General features: G+C 52.1%; 7 protein-coding genes across 7 annotated transcripts; 5 read left to right on the top strand and 2 right to left on the bottom strand.

Annotated features, from left to right (window-relative positions):
* Positions 1 to 50: 50 nt before the first annotated feature.
* On the top strand, positions 51 to 436 carry RHO25_004467 (uncharacterized protein; the record flags this gene model as incomplete). The annotated part of the gene is made up of 2 exons (XM_023595390.2): positions 51 to 84; positions 153 to 436. 2 exons carry the CDS (start codon positions 51 to 53, stop codon positions 434 to 436), a joined length of 318 nt encoding a protein of 105 aa, XP_023457710.1.
* Positions 437 to 834: 398 nt separating this feature from the next.
* On the top strand, positions 835 to 2391 carry RHO25_004468 (uncharacterized protein; the record flags this gene model as incomplete). Its single annotated transcript, XM_023595391.2, has 3 exons — positions 835 to 1075; positions 1137 to 1431; positions 1485 to 2391. 3 exons carry the CDS (start codon positions 835 to 837, stop codon positions 2389 to 2391), a joined length of 1443 nt encoding a protein of 480 aa, XP_023457711.1.
* Positions 2392 to 2658: 267 nt separating this feature from the next.
* On the top strand, positions 2659 to 3796 carry RHO25_004469 (uncharacterized protein; the record flags this gene model as incomplete). Its single annotated transcript, XM_023595392.2, has 2 exons — positions 2659 to 3435; positions 3488 to 3796. The coding sequence occupies 2 exons, from the start codon at positions 2659 to 2661 to the stop codon at positions 3794 to 3796; spliced, it is 1086 nt and encodes a 361-aa protein (XP_023457712.1).
* Positions 3797 to 4837: 1041 nt separating this feature from the next.
* On the bottom strand, positions 4838 to 5470 carry CRP27 (40S ribosomal protein uS8; the record flags this gene model as incomplete). The annotated part of the gene is made up of 2 exons (XM_023595393.2): positions 4838 to 5097; positions 5338 to 5470. 2 exons carry the CDS (start codon positions 5468 to 5470, stop codon positions 4838 to 4840), a joined length of 393 nt encoding a protein of 130 aa, XP_023457713.1.
* A 550-nt stretch (positions 5471 to 6020) lies between these two features.
* On the top strand, positions 6021 to 6692 carry RHO25_004471 (uncharacterized protein; the record flags this gene model as incomplete). The annotated part of the gene is made up of 3 exons (XM_023595394.2): positions 6021 to 6035; positions 6138 to 6550; positions 6608 to 6692. The coding sequence occupies 3 exons, from the start codon at positions 6021 to 6023 to the stop codon at positions 6690 to 6692; spliced, it is 513 nt and encodes a 170-aa protein (XP_023457714.1).
* A 1158-nt stretch (positions 6693 to 7850) lies between these two features.
* On the top strand, positions 7851 to 11999 carry RHO25_004472 (uncharacterized protein; the record flags this gene model as incomplete). The annotated part of the gene is made up of 1 exon (XM_023595395.2): positions 7851 to 11999. The coding sequence occupies one exon, from the start codon at positions 7851 to 7853 to the stop codon at positions 11997 to 11999; it is 4149 nt and encodes a 1382-aa protein (XP_023457715.1).
* Positions 12000 to 12888: 889 nt separating this feature from the next.
* Positions 12889 to 14318, bottom strand: RHO25_004473 (uncharacterized protein; the record flags this gene model as incomplete). The annotated part of the gene is made up of 2 exons (XM_023595396.2): positions 12889 to 13335; positions 13383 to 14318. The coding sequence occupies 2 exons, from the start codon at positions 14316 to 14318 to the stop codon at positions 12889 to 12891; spliced, it is 1383 nt and encodes a 460-aa protein (XP_023457716.1).
* Positions 14319 to 16170: the final 1852 nt, after the last annotated feature.

Here is a 16170-nt window from a genome sequence, read left to right on the forward strand (position 1 = left end):
CCTGGGCCGTCTCTCCATCGCGCAGTTCCAGCACAACACGAGCCGTCATCATGGTCAACAAGATTCTGTTCTGGTCCGGCTTCGGTATGTTCGCACACACATCCAGTGCCATGGCTACTTGAGCTCTGTAGCAGTGACTGACCCCATCACAGGCCTCGCAGTGAGGTTCTGGCAGCTCGGAATCGAGATGCGTCCATTTTTCCAGCGCGAGAACTGGCTTATCTACCCAATCTACGGAGGACTCGGCGCATCATTCGGCTACTGGCTACAAGGCGTTGACGACAGGCAAATGCGATACTTAGGCGACGCGAGACAGAGACTGATTGAGAAGAGAAAGCGACGAGCCGAGAGGGAAGGACAGAACTTGGGCTCTGATTTCCAGAAGCACCAGGCCGGCGCACATGCTTCAGTGGAGGAACGGGGGGCAGCGGCATGAGGGAGAGCTGTGTGGTTATGGCACGGTTGTTGAGCGAGTAGAGGCTATGTGAAAATAGGTCGTGATTGTGGTGATGGCACGCGGCGCGGAACAGACTTCGTCGAGTGTGCGGCGGGAAGACCACCACGCACAGCTGTATGAATCAACGAAAATACCTTCATGGAAAGCGGCAGTCTGTCTACGGTATTATCGCCGATTGAAGTGCCTGCCTTCTTCCCCTTTGTACATAGTAGTGCTGCGGCAAGTTCAGAAGCAGCAATGGCTTCATCGAAAACGGCAGCTCCGCTCCATCTCGAGTCACGACCCATAACTTCCACGACACTTCAAAAATGCGCGCCGAGAGCGCTGAGGTCTAACTCTGCGGCGATTCTGCTTCGCAACCTCCAGACACTCTGACCATGTATTCCCACGATCTGGCCCTGCGATTTGAGCCTCCCAACTCGCGCTCGGCGTCGCCCGCACTTGCAGCAACGACACGAGGCGGCATCGTTGTCTTCTCCGGAGGAAGCGCGGCCAACAATCTCGTGGATGTCTTCAATCATGTCCGCGAAGCCAACGATACCGCTCTGAGCTATGTGATACCAATTTCCGACAATGGAGGCTCGTCGAGCGAGATCATACGCGTCTTTGGCGGCCCAGGTAATTCGGCGAAACGCATCCAGCGCGTCGAAACGTTAATACCTGCGCTAATACATGACAGGCATTGGTGATGTACGCTCACGACTTGTCAGATTGATCCCAGACGAGGGAGATGAAGCCAAAGCGATCAAGACCTTCTTCAACCACCGCTTGCCCAAGAGCTACGCGCCTGCGAGGGCAGAATGGCTGGAGATCATCGAAGCAACACATCCGCTTTGGCACGGCATATCCTCGCCGAAGAAAGAGCTCATCCGGAGCTTTCTCAACTCAATGAACTTGGAGATCGTAAAGCGTCTGCGGCCGACCAGCAGATTCGACTTTTCTGGTGCTGCAATCGGCAACCTCTTCCTTACCGGGTATTGTGAATAGCTAGCTGCATTAGTACCGCACATGCTAACCATGCAGACAGTGCTCGTCTCTTTACTGGAAGTTTTGAATCGGCGGTGTATCTGGTATCCAGTATATGCGGGATCTCTGCCGCCATTTCGATACTGCCTGTGCTCAACACAAACTTTGCGCACCACATTGCCGCTCGACTAGCAGATGGCACTATCATCACAGGACAGAATAACATAAGTCATCCGAGTGCTCCCGCAGCATCTGTCAGTCACATACCTGTGTCACCAACCCAGCTACTCCAAGCCGAAACCGAGGAACAGGACAAGGTCGAAGATGCCAACATGCCAGGCACGCATCCCGAGCTACGGAAACCCGCGATCGCTTTTTCCAAGGATGAAGAAGAAGAGCTGCCTTGTCGAATAGATCGATTGTTCTACATCAATCCTTATGGTCAGGAAATTACGATTCCAGCTAACCCTCGCGTCTTGGAAGCAATCAAGAACTCATCCTGCGTCATATACAGCATCGGCTCACTTTTCACGTCGCTGGTGCCCTCATTGGTGTTGAAAGGTGTTGGCAACGCGATCGCATCGCCATTGATAAGGTCCAAAATCCTGATTCTAAACGGAACTCTCGACCGTGAGACTGGACCTTCCACCAACCCTTTCACTGCAATGGACTTCGTCGCTGCCATTGCCAACGCGTGTGCCGCATCTCAAGGGCGGCCAAGTGCTCAAGCACATGACTACTGGCAATATGTGACACATGTCATCCATCTCGATGGTCCTACATCTCCGGTTGTTGACAAGACTGCCTTCAACAAAATCGGAATTGAAACAATGCGTGTCTATGGCAGAGCCGATGAGCAAGGCAAGCGAGGCCGTTACGATGCCAAAGCGCTGACTCAAGCACTTGAGGCTGTAATTGGCAGGAAGGATCCGCGCGGTGTGAGCAGACGAAATACAGTCGTCTCATGACGAAGGCTGGTGGGAGAGTCATCGTACTAGTCGTACTGGACATCGGCTACTGAACATTGAGCCTAGTTAGGGCAGGCGCGGGCGGTCTCGAGCGGGCAGTGCGGCCGCTGCGCTCCACAGGAACAGGAAAGTGCCCCGCCAATAGCTTTACAAAGTTATTACGTGGGCTTCTCACCTGCAGCGGGAAACAGTCACGACATTTCTGCCAGCACTTGGCTAAAACCCATCCTGCAAAGACATTGTCGCTAGCAACAGCATTCTATCGACATGGCAGCAAAACCCTTCAACGTCGCCGTTGTTGGCTTTGGTCTTTCTGCCAAAGTCTTCCACATACCATTTGTTCAAGCCCTGCCTGGCGATTTCAAAATCTACGGCGTTGTCCAGAGAAGTCCAACACCTGAAAACGATGCTTCCAAACTCTACCCAGGAATCAAGAGCTGGAGGTCAATTGACGAAGTCTACGAGGACCCCGAAGTGGACGTTGTGATTGTTACCACGCCGCCCGATGGCCATTACGAGTTTGCTAAGAAGTCTTTGGAGAGCGGCAAGCATGTGATCGTCGAAAAGCCATTCGTGCCTACTTCAAAAGAGGCCGGTGAGCTCGCGGCAATCTCCCAGCAGACGGGCAAGAAGCTGGCAGTGTACCAGAATCGGAGATGGGATGCAGACTTCCTTACATTGAGGAAGATCATCGATGATGGCCATCTGGGAGAGATTTCTGAGTTTCAAACGCACTTTGACCGACACAGGCCTGATCCTCCGCCGGAAAGCTGGAAGAATGACAACAAGCCTGCCCATGGAACCCTGTATGATCTTGGCACGCATCTCATCGATCAAGTGTACACGCTCTTCGGCCTCCCGAAGCGTATCACAGGATTTGTGGGAACCCAGAGGCGAGGTGTGACGGGAGGTGCTCCGGATTCCATCACTGTTTTGCTGCATTACGATGGGCCGATTCTCGTGACTGTGAAGGCAGGCGTGGTCAGTCCAGAAGTGGAGCAGCTCCGATACTGGGTGAGAGGCACGAAGGGGAGCTTCAAGAAGGTCAGTATTTCAGAAGCAATGCGCTTGGCAAGCCAACTGACTTGTGCGTTAGTTTCACCTTGATCGCCAAGAGGATCAATTGCGGAAAGAGAATGTTGGACCTGGACACAAGGACTTCGGTGTCGACCCAGAATCGCACTACGGCACCCTCATCAAAGTTGAGACCGAGAAATCGACGCCTGTGGTTGAAAAATACCCAACTGTTTCTCCACCAACATATCTCGAGTACTATCGGATTTTCGCGAGGGCCATTCGAGGAGAAGGCGATGTGCCAGTGAAAGCGGAGGAAGCACGAGATGTCTTGCGCATAATTGAGCTGATTGAGCAATCCTCTCGTGAGGGTAGAACTCTTGAGCTTTGATTCCCGAATGATGTATAGCACGGCACTTAATCGTGACTACCTCTAAAAGCAAATAACTCCGTGTGCAAGCGCAGGTCGCTAAGCCCAGCCGCAAAGGTTCTCATGGATCGAGAGCCGATCCACTGAGGCGCTTGCACTTAGAGGTAGTTCTATTCAAAGGTAGCCACGGTTATTTGACAAAAATGGATTGACGATCTCACAGCTCAAGAACCTGTTGACCCTTCGCCTGAGCGTTTGAATTGTTGCATTGATTAAGATTTTGCGTAGAGACAGCCGCCGCCACCGCAACCACATCTGGGATATGCACTACGGATTGTCACGATGATGAGGACTTGGGTCGAACTGTTGCATTGATTAAGATGTGGACGACGAGAGGATCATGCTCTGCAGTCACAAACCCCAGGTGCGCACACTGATCCTTCTTGCGCTCTTTACAAAGCTGGACCAGCTTTCCGGATTGCATGCGCGTGTAAACAAGAGACAGAGGCGAGTGCTTGACAGAAGCTTGCGACACTTAGCCCTATGTATTGTATATAGACTTCTGCAGCGACCGACCTGTTCTGTATAAGATAAATTAGACGAGTTTTGAGTCTTATGGTAAGCAGATTATAGCTCTTTAGAAGTAGGCTTAAGATCTTAAGAGAATAGTATAGATAAGCGTACGATCTTTGCACCCCACCGATTCATAAACGACTTTCGTACGCTGAACTCCGTAGGACCATCACAAGGGTCACATCTACCTACCGGAGCTCGTCGTTGAGATCATGTCCCCTAGCATCGGTACATTCTTAAAGGGATGATCCTGTGGTCTGCCCAATGGAATAAGCCACTTGCCAGACTTTGTAGGTTCAAGGCGTGTCAGTTTTCTGTCACTGCTCAACAGGTACGATAAAACACCAAAGGAGAAACCAGAAAGGTGCTGTGAAATGCAAGCAGAGGCAACTTTTATTCGTGCAGCTACAATCTAGTGCGCCGCTGCGGAATCATGCCATCGTGACGCTTTCATGCGACTGCCGGACAGGTCATCATCCCATCTACTATCTAGTAGAAGAAGCCAATGATCTTGCCAGCAACGTGCTTTCTCCTAGCCTCCTCGTGGTCCATGATACCGGCGGAGGTAGTCAGGACGATGTAGCCGAATTGACGCGATGGAAGGAGTCTGACGACCCACTTCTCCAGGTCGGTGAGCTGGACGTTGTAGCGTGGGGAGATGACACCGGTCTTGTTGAGACGGCCGTTGAGCTGGATGACGATCTTGCCGTTGCGGTGGTCGTCAACCTCCTCGAACTCGCCAATGTAGCCTGAAGACAGTCATGTCAGTGATTTGTCGCGACAATTTAAACGTGCTCTTTCAGCCATTGATTCCAAAGACGTGTAAGAATCCTCGCCAGTATGTCAATCTCCCGAGCACTTAAAGGGCGTTGGTCGTGGTAGTTTGAGACCATTGCCTAGTTATCAACCCGGTGCGCCGCTTGAACAACACATTTCACTCTTGCCCTCCTCTTGCGCTGATACGAGATCGATGGTGAGATGGGACATACCGTGCTTCTGCATGACCTGCAGGAACTTAACGATGACCTTGGAAGATGGGCGGATCATGACCTGGCGCTTGCCGGTCTTCTCGGCGTTGTTGATGGCATTGAGCGCATCGTTGAGGACGGAAGTCTTGACCATTTTGGCGGTGTGTGGGACAGGAGATTCTCAGGGCGCGAGAGAGTGCGGCTTGAGGTATCTGCGCGGGCTCTGGTCAGTTTCTCGAGGGCCATGGTCCGGAGCGCGAAGGTGCTTCTGCGAGACCACGAAGAAGTCTTCGGCTCGATGCTATCGAGGCAAAAGCGGTGTCATGGCGGGGACAGCCATGATCGCCATCCTCGTGGCCTCTCGAGAAGATGCGTGTGCCCACTTACCTCTGTTGTAGCGGCGAGCTGGTGGTTCTTGCAGCTGTTGCAGAGTCGCAAACTTCTTCGCCAGTCGTGCCGAAATTCAGAGGTGTCGGTGTTCGGAGCCACGACGGTCTTGGCGCCGGACAGACCCTCCAATCCGCCGCTTCGGCCACCTGGTGCCAGAGCCAGAATATTTCGAGCCTTGACCCTTTGCATCTGCCCCGCCTACCCACCTAATTCTTCTTCCACCCAAGTTCACCCATCTTCACCACCTCTTCACTTCACCCAATTCGTCCGAACCGCTCCTCACTCTTTGAAAGACTCGCTGCACACCCGTCAACATGATTATCTACAAGGTATGTGCTTATTGCATTGTCACAACTGGCAATTAGCGCCAGACTCGACCCGTCGCAGCGACCACCTTTTTTTGTGGAGATGCAACTGACACAACACGCCAGGACATCATCACTGGCGACGAGCTCATCTCCGACTCGTACGATCTCAAGGAGATCGACGGCATTGCCTACGAGGCCGACTGCAAAAAGATTACCCTTGGCCCAGTCGAGGTCAACACTGGAGCCAACGCTTCTGCAGAGGGTGGTGACGATGAGGGTGCCGAAGACACTGCCCAGACTGTCATTGACGTCGTCCACTCCTTCCGCCTCAATGAGACCAGCTTCGACAAGAAGAGCTATCTGTCCCACCTCAAGGGCTACATGAAGGCTGTCAAGGACAAGCTGAAGGCGAACGGTGCTAGCGATGAGGAAGTCACGACCTTCGAGAAGGGTGCTCAGGGCTTTGCGAAGAAGATCGTTGCCAACTTCAAGGACTACGAATTCTTCATCGGCGAGTCCATGGACCCAGATGGAGCGTAAGTCCCATGTCTTGAGCGAAAGAAACAATGTGCCGATGCTAACACTACACGTAGTGTCGTTCTCCTGAACTACCGGGAGGATGGCGTGACTCCTTTCGTCACCATCTGGAAGCACGGTCTGAAGGAGGAGAAGGTCTAAGCTGATACATTATGACGTTACGAAATGCCGCATGCTGCGTGGTGTTACAGGTCGAGGAGCAGATGCCTTCGATGGTATGGAAGCACATGTTTCGACTTCAAAAGCATGCTAGACTTGGATTTCCACGAGCAGCTGCAACATTGCAGCCCGAAACATACCTTACACCCACGATACCCTCGAACTAACAGCTTATGAGTTTGACTTAATCATCTTCGTGTCCGTACACTCACGTGCGTGCCTGTGCTCTCATCATGGCGCATTTTGAGCTAACATGTCTGGTTTGTCTGCTTGAGAGGAAGCCTTGCGACCTCGCTGGCGGACTGCTGTCCTTGAATCAAGGCACCTCTACGCAACGTTTTGACGAATGCCGCCTAAGCTGGCTGCTGGTCTGGTCTGCCTACCACTGAAAAGCAACACAGAACCTAGGGCAAGTCAACTCTGCCTTCGGTGCATGTGCTCTGATGGAGTGATTTGAGAAGACGCAGCGTTTCTTCACCCGTAATATCTCTGCCTGACGCAGCGTATTCAAGGCATTCTGTCTGTCGACGCACGCTAATCGGAGTAATCCAAAAGAACTCGAGTACACCTCTGCGCCTAGTATCTCTGCCTGATGCAGCGTGTCCAAGGGGTTCTGCCTGCCGAGATGAGATAATTGGGAGCTCGAGACCACGAGAGATCGAGTGTTCATGTGCGAGTTTCCGTTTTACTGTCCGCAACCGGTATGGCCTCATTCGAGCTCGTTCGTGGACGGTGAGGTGGCACTCAGTGAGTGCCATAGCAGCATTCTTGCTGTGATCAGAATGGCGTGGCCCACTTCTTCAACCTTTTCACTGCCACTGTATTTGTTCCACTCCCAGCGTTTCATTCACCACTCGGGCACCCCTCGCTGCAACATTGTCGCGAACTCACGAGTTCTGGCGTTGCTACGCGAAACAGGCAGCCGGCGCAGGGGTTGTCGCGTCGGCCAGTCGGAGCGTTCCTCGCGGACTGCCGTGCGGCGTGGCCGCCTACTTCCTAGCGCCCACGCTAAACTCAATTGCTCTGTATGTTTATGCCTCAGTCAAGTCGAACGTCACATTCGCACTTCTCGAGCGGAGTCGCACAATGGCATCGGCTTAGCAGGCCGAAGTCATCACCTCACTTGCGCCGTCACAGGCAATGGCGAAGAAGAGGAAGACTTCTCAAGTGGAGCCGTCTGTTGCGGCCTCTGAGCGAATGCCTGATCGAGCCGCAGAAATTCGGCAGCGATTTAGCGAATTATGCCGACAAGCTGGCCTACACATCGCCATTGACGGCGTGCCAACCCCGAATCAACTACAGCATGGAAAAGGCGAAAAGCTATGGCACTTGTACAAGTTTCTCTCTTGGAAAAACGACGACTACCTGCGAAGCGAGCTCGACACGTTCCTCAAAAATCTAAGGGACGATCCTCAGAGTCATTCAGAAGATAACAGGGCGAATCGACTGCTCGATTGCTTGGAAGGATGCAGGGCAGTAACGCCCAAGTCCGAGCGCTTCGTGAAGTTCCCTCGCAGAGAGCTGGAGCTACCTGCCATACCGGAGCCTACGCAACCGTGTTCTACTCAAGAAGTTTTCCAAGCGCCATCCTCCCCTACACCAGCTCCGGTAAAGCTTGCAGGCCAACAGAATCTTGCCGCCAAGTTCAAGGTAACAAAGGCCGGCGCGGGCATATCGCCCACGTCACACAAACCGACAGCACACACTCCAGTTTCTGCCAAGCGCGAGCCTACATCTTTCTCTGCTCAGAAGGTACAGAGCAAGCTTTCGTTCGATAGGCTTGGGAAGAATCCTCTACAGTACGGACCCGCCAGCAAGCCCGTCATTCCGGACGCATCATTCACGAAGTCCTTCACAAGCACGTCTGGGAATACCTCATTCGATCAGAATCGCTCGTTCTGGTCCAACCCAGGTGGCCAAGAATCTTTCCGGACAGACGCTACCTCCTTTAGCGATTACACACAACCACCTGCTCGTATTCGTGATCAGGACTCGCTTGGCGCGAGCTCCTTATCATCAGGCACGGCCGAGGAATGGATACGTTTTGCGAATCACGTGGAGTCATCACAGGATTCTGCAACTACCGACAAAACAATTCGGCCGCGGCAAGCGCACTCTGCAGGGGTGAACGTATCATCTGAGGATCCGAGTATCACAACTAACACCCGCGAGCCGTCAACGAGCCGGCGTCGAACGCCGCTCGATGATTATGCTTACTTGGAACGCACCTCTGACTTCTATGGCTCAAGCATTGGTACTTCGACCTTGCTTGAGTGGGAAGAGCTTGATCAATCAGTCGGCCAGATTGGAGACCATGTTATGATTGATAGTTTTCCAGATGAGCAACTCAAGGCTGAGGAAGCCCGATCCGCAGCATATGCTGCCTTGGAGAATAAGTATCCGCCAACGTCCAGCAAGGAATCGTTACTAGACCTCTCTGACTTTCAATCGTTCACCGGTTCCGAGTTCAGTGCACGCTGGGAAGCTGCACGGCTATTGCAAACAGGTCACATTACGCCCGATGCTCTTGACGCCCAATGGCAGCCTCAAGATTTGGAATCGCTGTATAACCTGGTTACTGCTCAAAACATGCCATTTCAGAAGTCGCCATTGCTCAAAGGATTGAAGTCCTGGGAGACCTTGACCAGAACTGCTCGTTTGGAATGGACCGGAGTCAAGAACAGTCATTTATGCAGACTTGGACTGCTGCCGACCCGCAAGGATATATCATGCAGTCTTCAGCGGCGGCTCGGTGCTGATCGAGTTCTGTATATTGACATGCCGGATATGTCGAAGCCGCCGAAGGTTCACAAGGATCGCGCTATTCAGAGCTGTCTTCGCAAGTGGCTATCAACTCCACAGGAGCTACTTGGTCGTGTGTGGTATCCCTTCTTCTTGCAACCGAACAAGAAGAAATCAACAGGCGAGGGCGGACACTCTACATCTGTATATCGTCTTGTACTGGTCTCTCCTAGTCATGGCATGTCGCTCTGCGACCTGATGGAATGGTGCCTTCCATATGATCACAATCAACATCAGGCCGCGCGCAAGGCGTACATGAGAATTGAGCTGTTGCTCTCACGCACTATTCCCGCGTTGGTACTGAGACCGGATGAAATCGCGCGCGTGAATGACCAGCTCGCAACGCCAGAAGAAGATGATCACAGATTCGATGATCCAGCATTACGCTTCCAGTTTTATGAGACATACGAGCCTGATATGGTCATGGGTGATGGCTGTAGCTGGATGTCTTACTGGATTGCTTATCAATACGCGAAGAAACTAGCTCTGAAGAGAGTTCCATCCACCCTGCAGATTCGTGTTGCCGGCGCCAAAGGGCTATGGTATGTTGGCGAGCCGCCCCTGGGAAATATGGATCAGAGACCTCAGGGACCCCTACTGAGCCTAGCCCCGAGTCAGGTGAAAGTACATCGCGATACCTTCCACGGTTGTGAAGAAGAAATCCTCTCAGTCAACGTGGTCAAGGCCAACCCCGGCGCGCGGCCATCCCTGCTGCACATGGGCTTTCTGCCGATACTTCTCGACAGAGGAGTGCCTCTAGAGAACATGTGCGAACTGGTCCATGGTGTCGTTACACGACAAACCGAGGAATTTCTGGAGGCCCTTGAGGCAGGATCGGTCGAACTGAGGCAGTGGATTTCGCGACACAATGAGTTTTTCGAAGCACGAAGGCGGGAAGCAGGCATAGACCTCCTTGCTGGCTTTCCAAGAGCGCTCGAAGAACGAATAATCCGAATGCTTGAGGCAGGGTTCGAGGCGAAGAACAACAAGTATTTGGCCGCATCGGTAAAACTCCTAGCAGCCAACTACTTCCAGTTGAAGAACAAGAGCTTCAAGATTGAGCTGCCAAAATCTACTACGCTTTGGGGTATTGCAGAGCCCAGTAGTCATCACATGAAAGGCATAGTAGATCCTTCTGGGAGCCTAAAACCCGGGGAGGTCTGCGTAGTGTTTGAAGAAGCCTTTGATGCAGGACTCGGCAACCGAGTCACTTTACTCAACGATGTAAACCTGCTGGTAGCTCGCAACCCAGCACTTGGTCCGTCGGACATCCAGAAGGTACGGGCAGTGTTCAAACCACATCTAGCGAAGTATGCCGGCACAATCATATTCTCCGCCCGTGGTAAGCGACCCCTTGCCAACAAGCTCCAGGGTGGAGACTATGATGGCGACTCGTTCTGGTTCACATGGGAGCCGCTCTTGACTGAGCCGTTCAAGAATGCTCCATCGCCATGGAAACCCCCCGAACCGGAGGCATTGTGCATCACGAGGGACAGGAGTAAGCTCTCTGATCACGTCAGCGATCCTACATCAGAGCAGCAATGGCGTAAATACCTCGCCACGATGGCAGAAAAGCGCATTGAGCCAAGTATGTTGGGCATCGTGACTCTGTTTCACGAGCGCCTCGTATATGCTGGCCGTCCCATTGGATCGTCAGAGGTCATGGACTTTGTTCATCTGCACGACTACCTTGTTGATGCAGACAAGCAGGGTTTCGACTTCAGCCAAGCTGATTTCGAAGCATTCAAAAAGAGTAGAAAGCTGCCTCCAAATCTGCCCGAGCCGAAGTACTGGCAATTCACCAAGGCAGATGACAAGATGCAGCAACAGGACGAGAGCAGAGGGCGAGTGATAAACCCGGATCCTGGGACAGTCAACATCATTGACACGATCTTCTTCGACGTGCTGCAGCCTGTCATTGAATCCACCCTCAAACGCGCAGCGATCATTCTCGATTCCGCAGCGTCGTACGACCATGACCTAGCCAGCTTCTGGAATGAGACCTTCGAGTCCATGTCACGTAGCTCAGTGCCCGCTGCTGAGTTGCTGAAACTCAAGGACGGGCTTCGTGAAGTTCAAAAGGAATGGGCCACAAACAGCCGCAAATATCCGACCTGGCCAGAATGCATACAGGCGCTTCGTAGCATGTACGACGCTATTCAACCCATGAATCCGACAGATCCGATAGTAAAAGAGTGGATGCGGAAGGTTGGTAAGGGTTATTCGCGCTGGGACGAGCTGAAGGCATCGTGCTTAGCTAAACACCACTTCGCATCGGGATCGCATCCTGGCTCGTTTGTCATGAACGTTGCTGGTGCTGAAATGTGCCATCTGAAGTTGGCACGAACAGTCGGACAAACATCTCGAAGTATGACAGAGGAGCAATATCGGTTGTTGAAACTACGACGGGTTCGCGCTGTCGACTCTGGCGACAGCTTCAACGATGGCGAAGACGCAGCGGCAGCAGAGGACACCGGATACTACTAAAAACCTTTTCTGCGCGGAAGCTCCGATCAAAGGAAGGTGAGGAAGCGCCAGCACCAGTTCTTGAGCGAGCGCGTACTGGTCTTGATATGCGGGCTTTGTTTTACGGCTTCTATCGATCAGGTGTGTGCCATACCTTGTCATGTTGACGAAGCTGCAGCGTCAGCACAGTTGGTCGACAGCAGCTCAGCTCATGTTGAATGAGCAATTTTGTTTCGTACTTGGGCAGGCAATAGTGATACCCTTTTGTTTTTCACTCCAATATGGGAGAGCTGAGAAGTAGATAAGAGAGCTGGAAGATCGCAGGCGTAGGCTACAATAATGAGGAATTTCCAAGCCTTCAAAGTCCGTACAGCAGCGACAGTTACATTCCTTCGAGCCTTGAGTGATGAGCTTCACTCAGCTTGATTTTCTGATTTGACTTGTACAATTATGAGCAGCACAGTAGTAGAGCATAACGTACTGCCTAAATACACAGGCTTCGTGACCATTTTACGAGAACTGTTGATCCGCAGCTTTCTCTGTTGAAGTGATAGAATTGTGAGCCGCCGTAGATAGCGGGACCAGGTCGAAAGCAACACCTGTCGCAAACGGAGAGTGGGAAACCACGGTCGAGGGCGGAAACCCCTGGGCTCCTCGATTGGACGTCCGAATTGTCTCGGTTTTTCATGCTTCCGATTCGATTCGCCACTGTTAATGAACAGTTTCCGCATTTACATAGGTTTACGATCCTGATGTGTGGTATTGAGGAGCTCATTCTTTCCAGGGTATTCAGATCCCAGCCTGAACGCAGAGAGGTGCTAATTAGAAGTTGTATTATATCGATTTCCAGCTCATCCAATGCCGCGTGAACGCTCAAGACATAACAACATGATTTTCATCCTCCCACTTACTACCGTCTCCGCAGTCCTTCGCTTGCTTTGCCGTCAATGCCTGTGCCTGGTGCTCCAATGGGCTCTCCGTTCAATTGCATCGATGGTGTCTCTCCAACGTCTTCTTGCCGGACCTCGTCCTCATCAACATCGGAGCGGTCGTCTCGCTCTTCGCCAGTGCGAATGAATCGTATCAAGATGCGACAAATCAGGAAGAACCAGAACAGGTTGACAGCCTGCAGACTGGCAAGAAGAACACCAGTAATTGCTTGAGAGATCCAGCATTTGTATTGCTGGGTCGTCCAGTTCAATGTGTAGGGCCCGATAGTCTGGAATTCTCCTCCGGGTAGCAGCGAAGCCAGAATTCTCAAATTAAGGTAATGGCGCAAATAGGCCCAAATTGCGATGAACGAAACGAAGTATGGCGGCGTAATCCAGGCATCAAGGTAGTTGAGAAGCTTCGAGGTCTACGCATTGTCAGTGGTGATCCGGACTTCCGCACCAGTGTACTTACAGCGAGGAAGAAGTCGGAGATGTCGTGAGTGATGTACACCGCGACGCCAATATATGTAAAGTGGAAACGGTAGCTCAGCCCGATCAATGACAATGTAATGATGTGATGCAGCACGAGCTCCTTGAAGTCCTTACGCGGCTTCTCTAAACCGAGAACCAGGACCAGACCTTGCTGCGCCCAGTAAGACGCTTGTAGCAGATAGTATGCCTTGAAGATCGCCTCGTGGGCTCTGTGAGGGAAGCCTTCATACATTCCTGGGACGTTGAAGTACCAGACCGGTGTCCTGCTCATCACGTATAACCCGAATGGCCCGAAAATGCCAAAGTAGATGGCGGTGTAAAATTGCTCCATGAATCGGGACTGCTTGTCGCGATTCCGTATCCCGCACCATATCGCAATTGGGCGGATCATGCGTTGCATCAGGAATTCTCGAGTGAACGAGAAAACAATGGTGTAGAAAGCCACGAAAGCCAAATCTTTCTTGCCCTTGCCATACTGCACAGGATTTCCAACGTGTGCTGGGATCGTATTTGTCCGCTCTTCTAACGCCGGATTCGCATAAGACAGGAAGATGGCAGATCGCAACGGGTTGTGTTCGCCAGGATTCGCGAAATATGCGCCGAGAATGATCAGAGCCAGGACTAAAGGATTTATCCAAGTGTGCCTGAGCGACATCCGCTTCCATTTATTGAATAGGCCCTTTGCTTTCTTGCGCTTTGAGGCTTTGCCGTGCTTCCCGCTCATGGAGTCTCCTCGCGATAGATGCGATTGTGACATATCCGTTGTTGCCAATGCCAGACCTCCGGTGTCTCCTCGCGGGTCTCCACCCAAGCTCGAGCTCTTCCTGCGTCGCGTACCGGTGGTGTAGCTAGATTGGCGTAGCATACTGGGTTTGACAAGCGGCGGGAACGCCTCGGTTTGCTCGGACGACGACATGGTGGGTGAATGTGATGGGTAAGGAGCGACTGGAAGATAGGAAAGAAGCGAAACACGCAAGTAATTCAAGTTCTTTGTGACGTGTTGAAACTTTAGGAAGGTAGGGGTGGTCAGCTCGCGTGATGACTAGCGCGTTGGCTCTGATCTGCACTGCACGACCGCTGTTCATCCCCATCCAATATATATAATATCATTTCTTGCAGCAGTTCATGTATCGTTTGCTGTGAATCGAGTATCTGTAGAACGTCAAGAGCGCGACTATGGCTTCGAAGTGAAATGTCGATGCTTCGGGTGACCTCAGAATGCCGGGATGTCCGGAGTATCAGAGTACTTTACCTCCGACTATGTAATCATTTGCACCACACAGTATGGCAATGAGTTAGATTGTAGCTCAGCAAGGCAGACAGATCGACTACGCATAGCTCAATCACGCATTCGACAATCCGTTCTTGCGTCTTCTGTTTGAATACCGAAGGAGCCCAATTTTCCAAGGCGAACACCGGCTCATCAGATCTGTGCTGGTACGGTATTGCTCAAACTGCTCTGGACATCGCACAAGATTGTCGTGAATTGCTCATTACTTCCATAATGTGTACTCACAATAAGACTTGTGTGGGCGAATAGTGCGATGCGAGACTGACGATCAGGTACAGTCTATCAGTAGTCAGGGGAGATGGGTCGCTCTAAGGGACTTCACCTAGCCGTAAATGGACCGAACTCGGGCTGATGTCACGATCGAAATGACCATGATCCACCAGCCCATTATTATATTTCTGTTGTACTTTTGCTGTCAACTTGTCTCCCACGGTGCTGCGCAAATGCCAGCTTCTGTGTCTCCCAGCACGAGAAAGCGCCAGACATGCATCGCGTGTTTTCTGACCACGGGAGTCCGCCGCGCAGCTAGGAGCTTTGCTGATATTCACAGCTGAGATGGACACTTGGGACTTGTTCTTGCCTCCGGCTGCTACCACGAGCAGACCGACCACCGCTATTGCAGAGCCTTGCTCCGCAGCGCACCACGGGAGCTCGTCAGCTCTTTGTGACACGGCTGTTGCGGTACGTTCTCTCGACATTATTCCTGATCTTGTGATGAGGCTATACTTCCGAAACTTGAGTCGCACTGGAGGAGTAGATCTATTTTGCCACTGATAGAGCGCAACCACTCATTCAATTCTTTCTCGGGAATCGTGATGAGCTATACGCTGACAGTCAGAAGTAGTGATCCCGGATCTTGCACTGCGATCACGATGATTGCCGATGAGTAGCTACTCCTCTGTCCCAGTGTCACCTGAATCCCGTCCCACGGGATTCGCGAGTCATGAGTGCATCGCTTGGCGAAAGCGCTTCTGTTCCTGCTCGATGTGAACAACCACACTGGTGAAAGGGCCTGTTCAAGAAGTTGCTGATCCTTAAGCGATGGTTTAGTCATTCCTACTCTACGACAACCGAATAGCCAGGATAACGATGACAGTCATGTCTCGAATGGCAAACGACGCTTCCAAAGCTTCCTGCCGATCGCGCGAGCTTGGCAGGAACGACACTTCCTCAATGCGAACAACAGAGCCACCGCCTCGAACGTCAACAACAGACTCGACTGCAACTGTGACCATTGACTTACGGTATCACAATGAACAGCAAGAATCCCACGTACTGTACTCGCCTAAATCTTTGTGGCTTCCTTGGACATGGACTAAAGCAGAGCGAACCGGGTCGTCGGGCTCTTCGTCGGGACATCCTCATCACGCACTCATCACATTCATTCGTTGCGATTTGCAGTTTCGTTCCACGGGATCGATTAGGAGGTGCGTGCGCCCGGTTCCAGACCGTCCTATACAATGGACACCACCCACGT

Source organism: Cercospora beticola, chromosome 3 (assembly GCF_033473495.1).
Source record: "Cercospora beticola chromosome 3, complete sequence".
Classification (NCBI taxonomy): Eukaryota; Fungi; Ascomycota; class Dothideomycetes; order Mycosphaerellales; family Mycosphaerellaceae; genus Cercospora; species Cercospora beticola.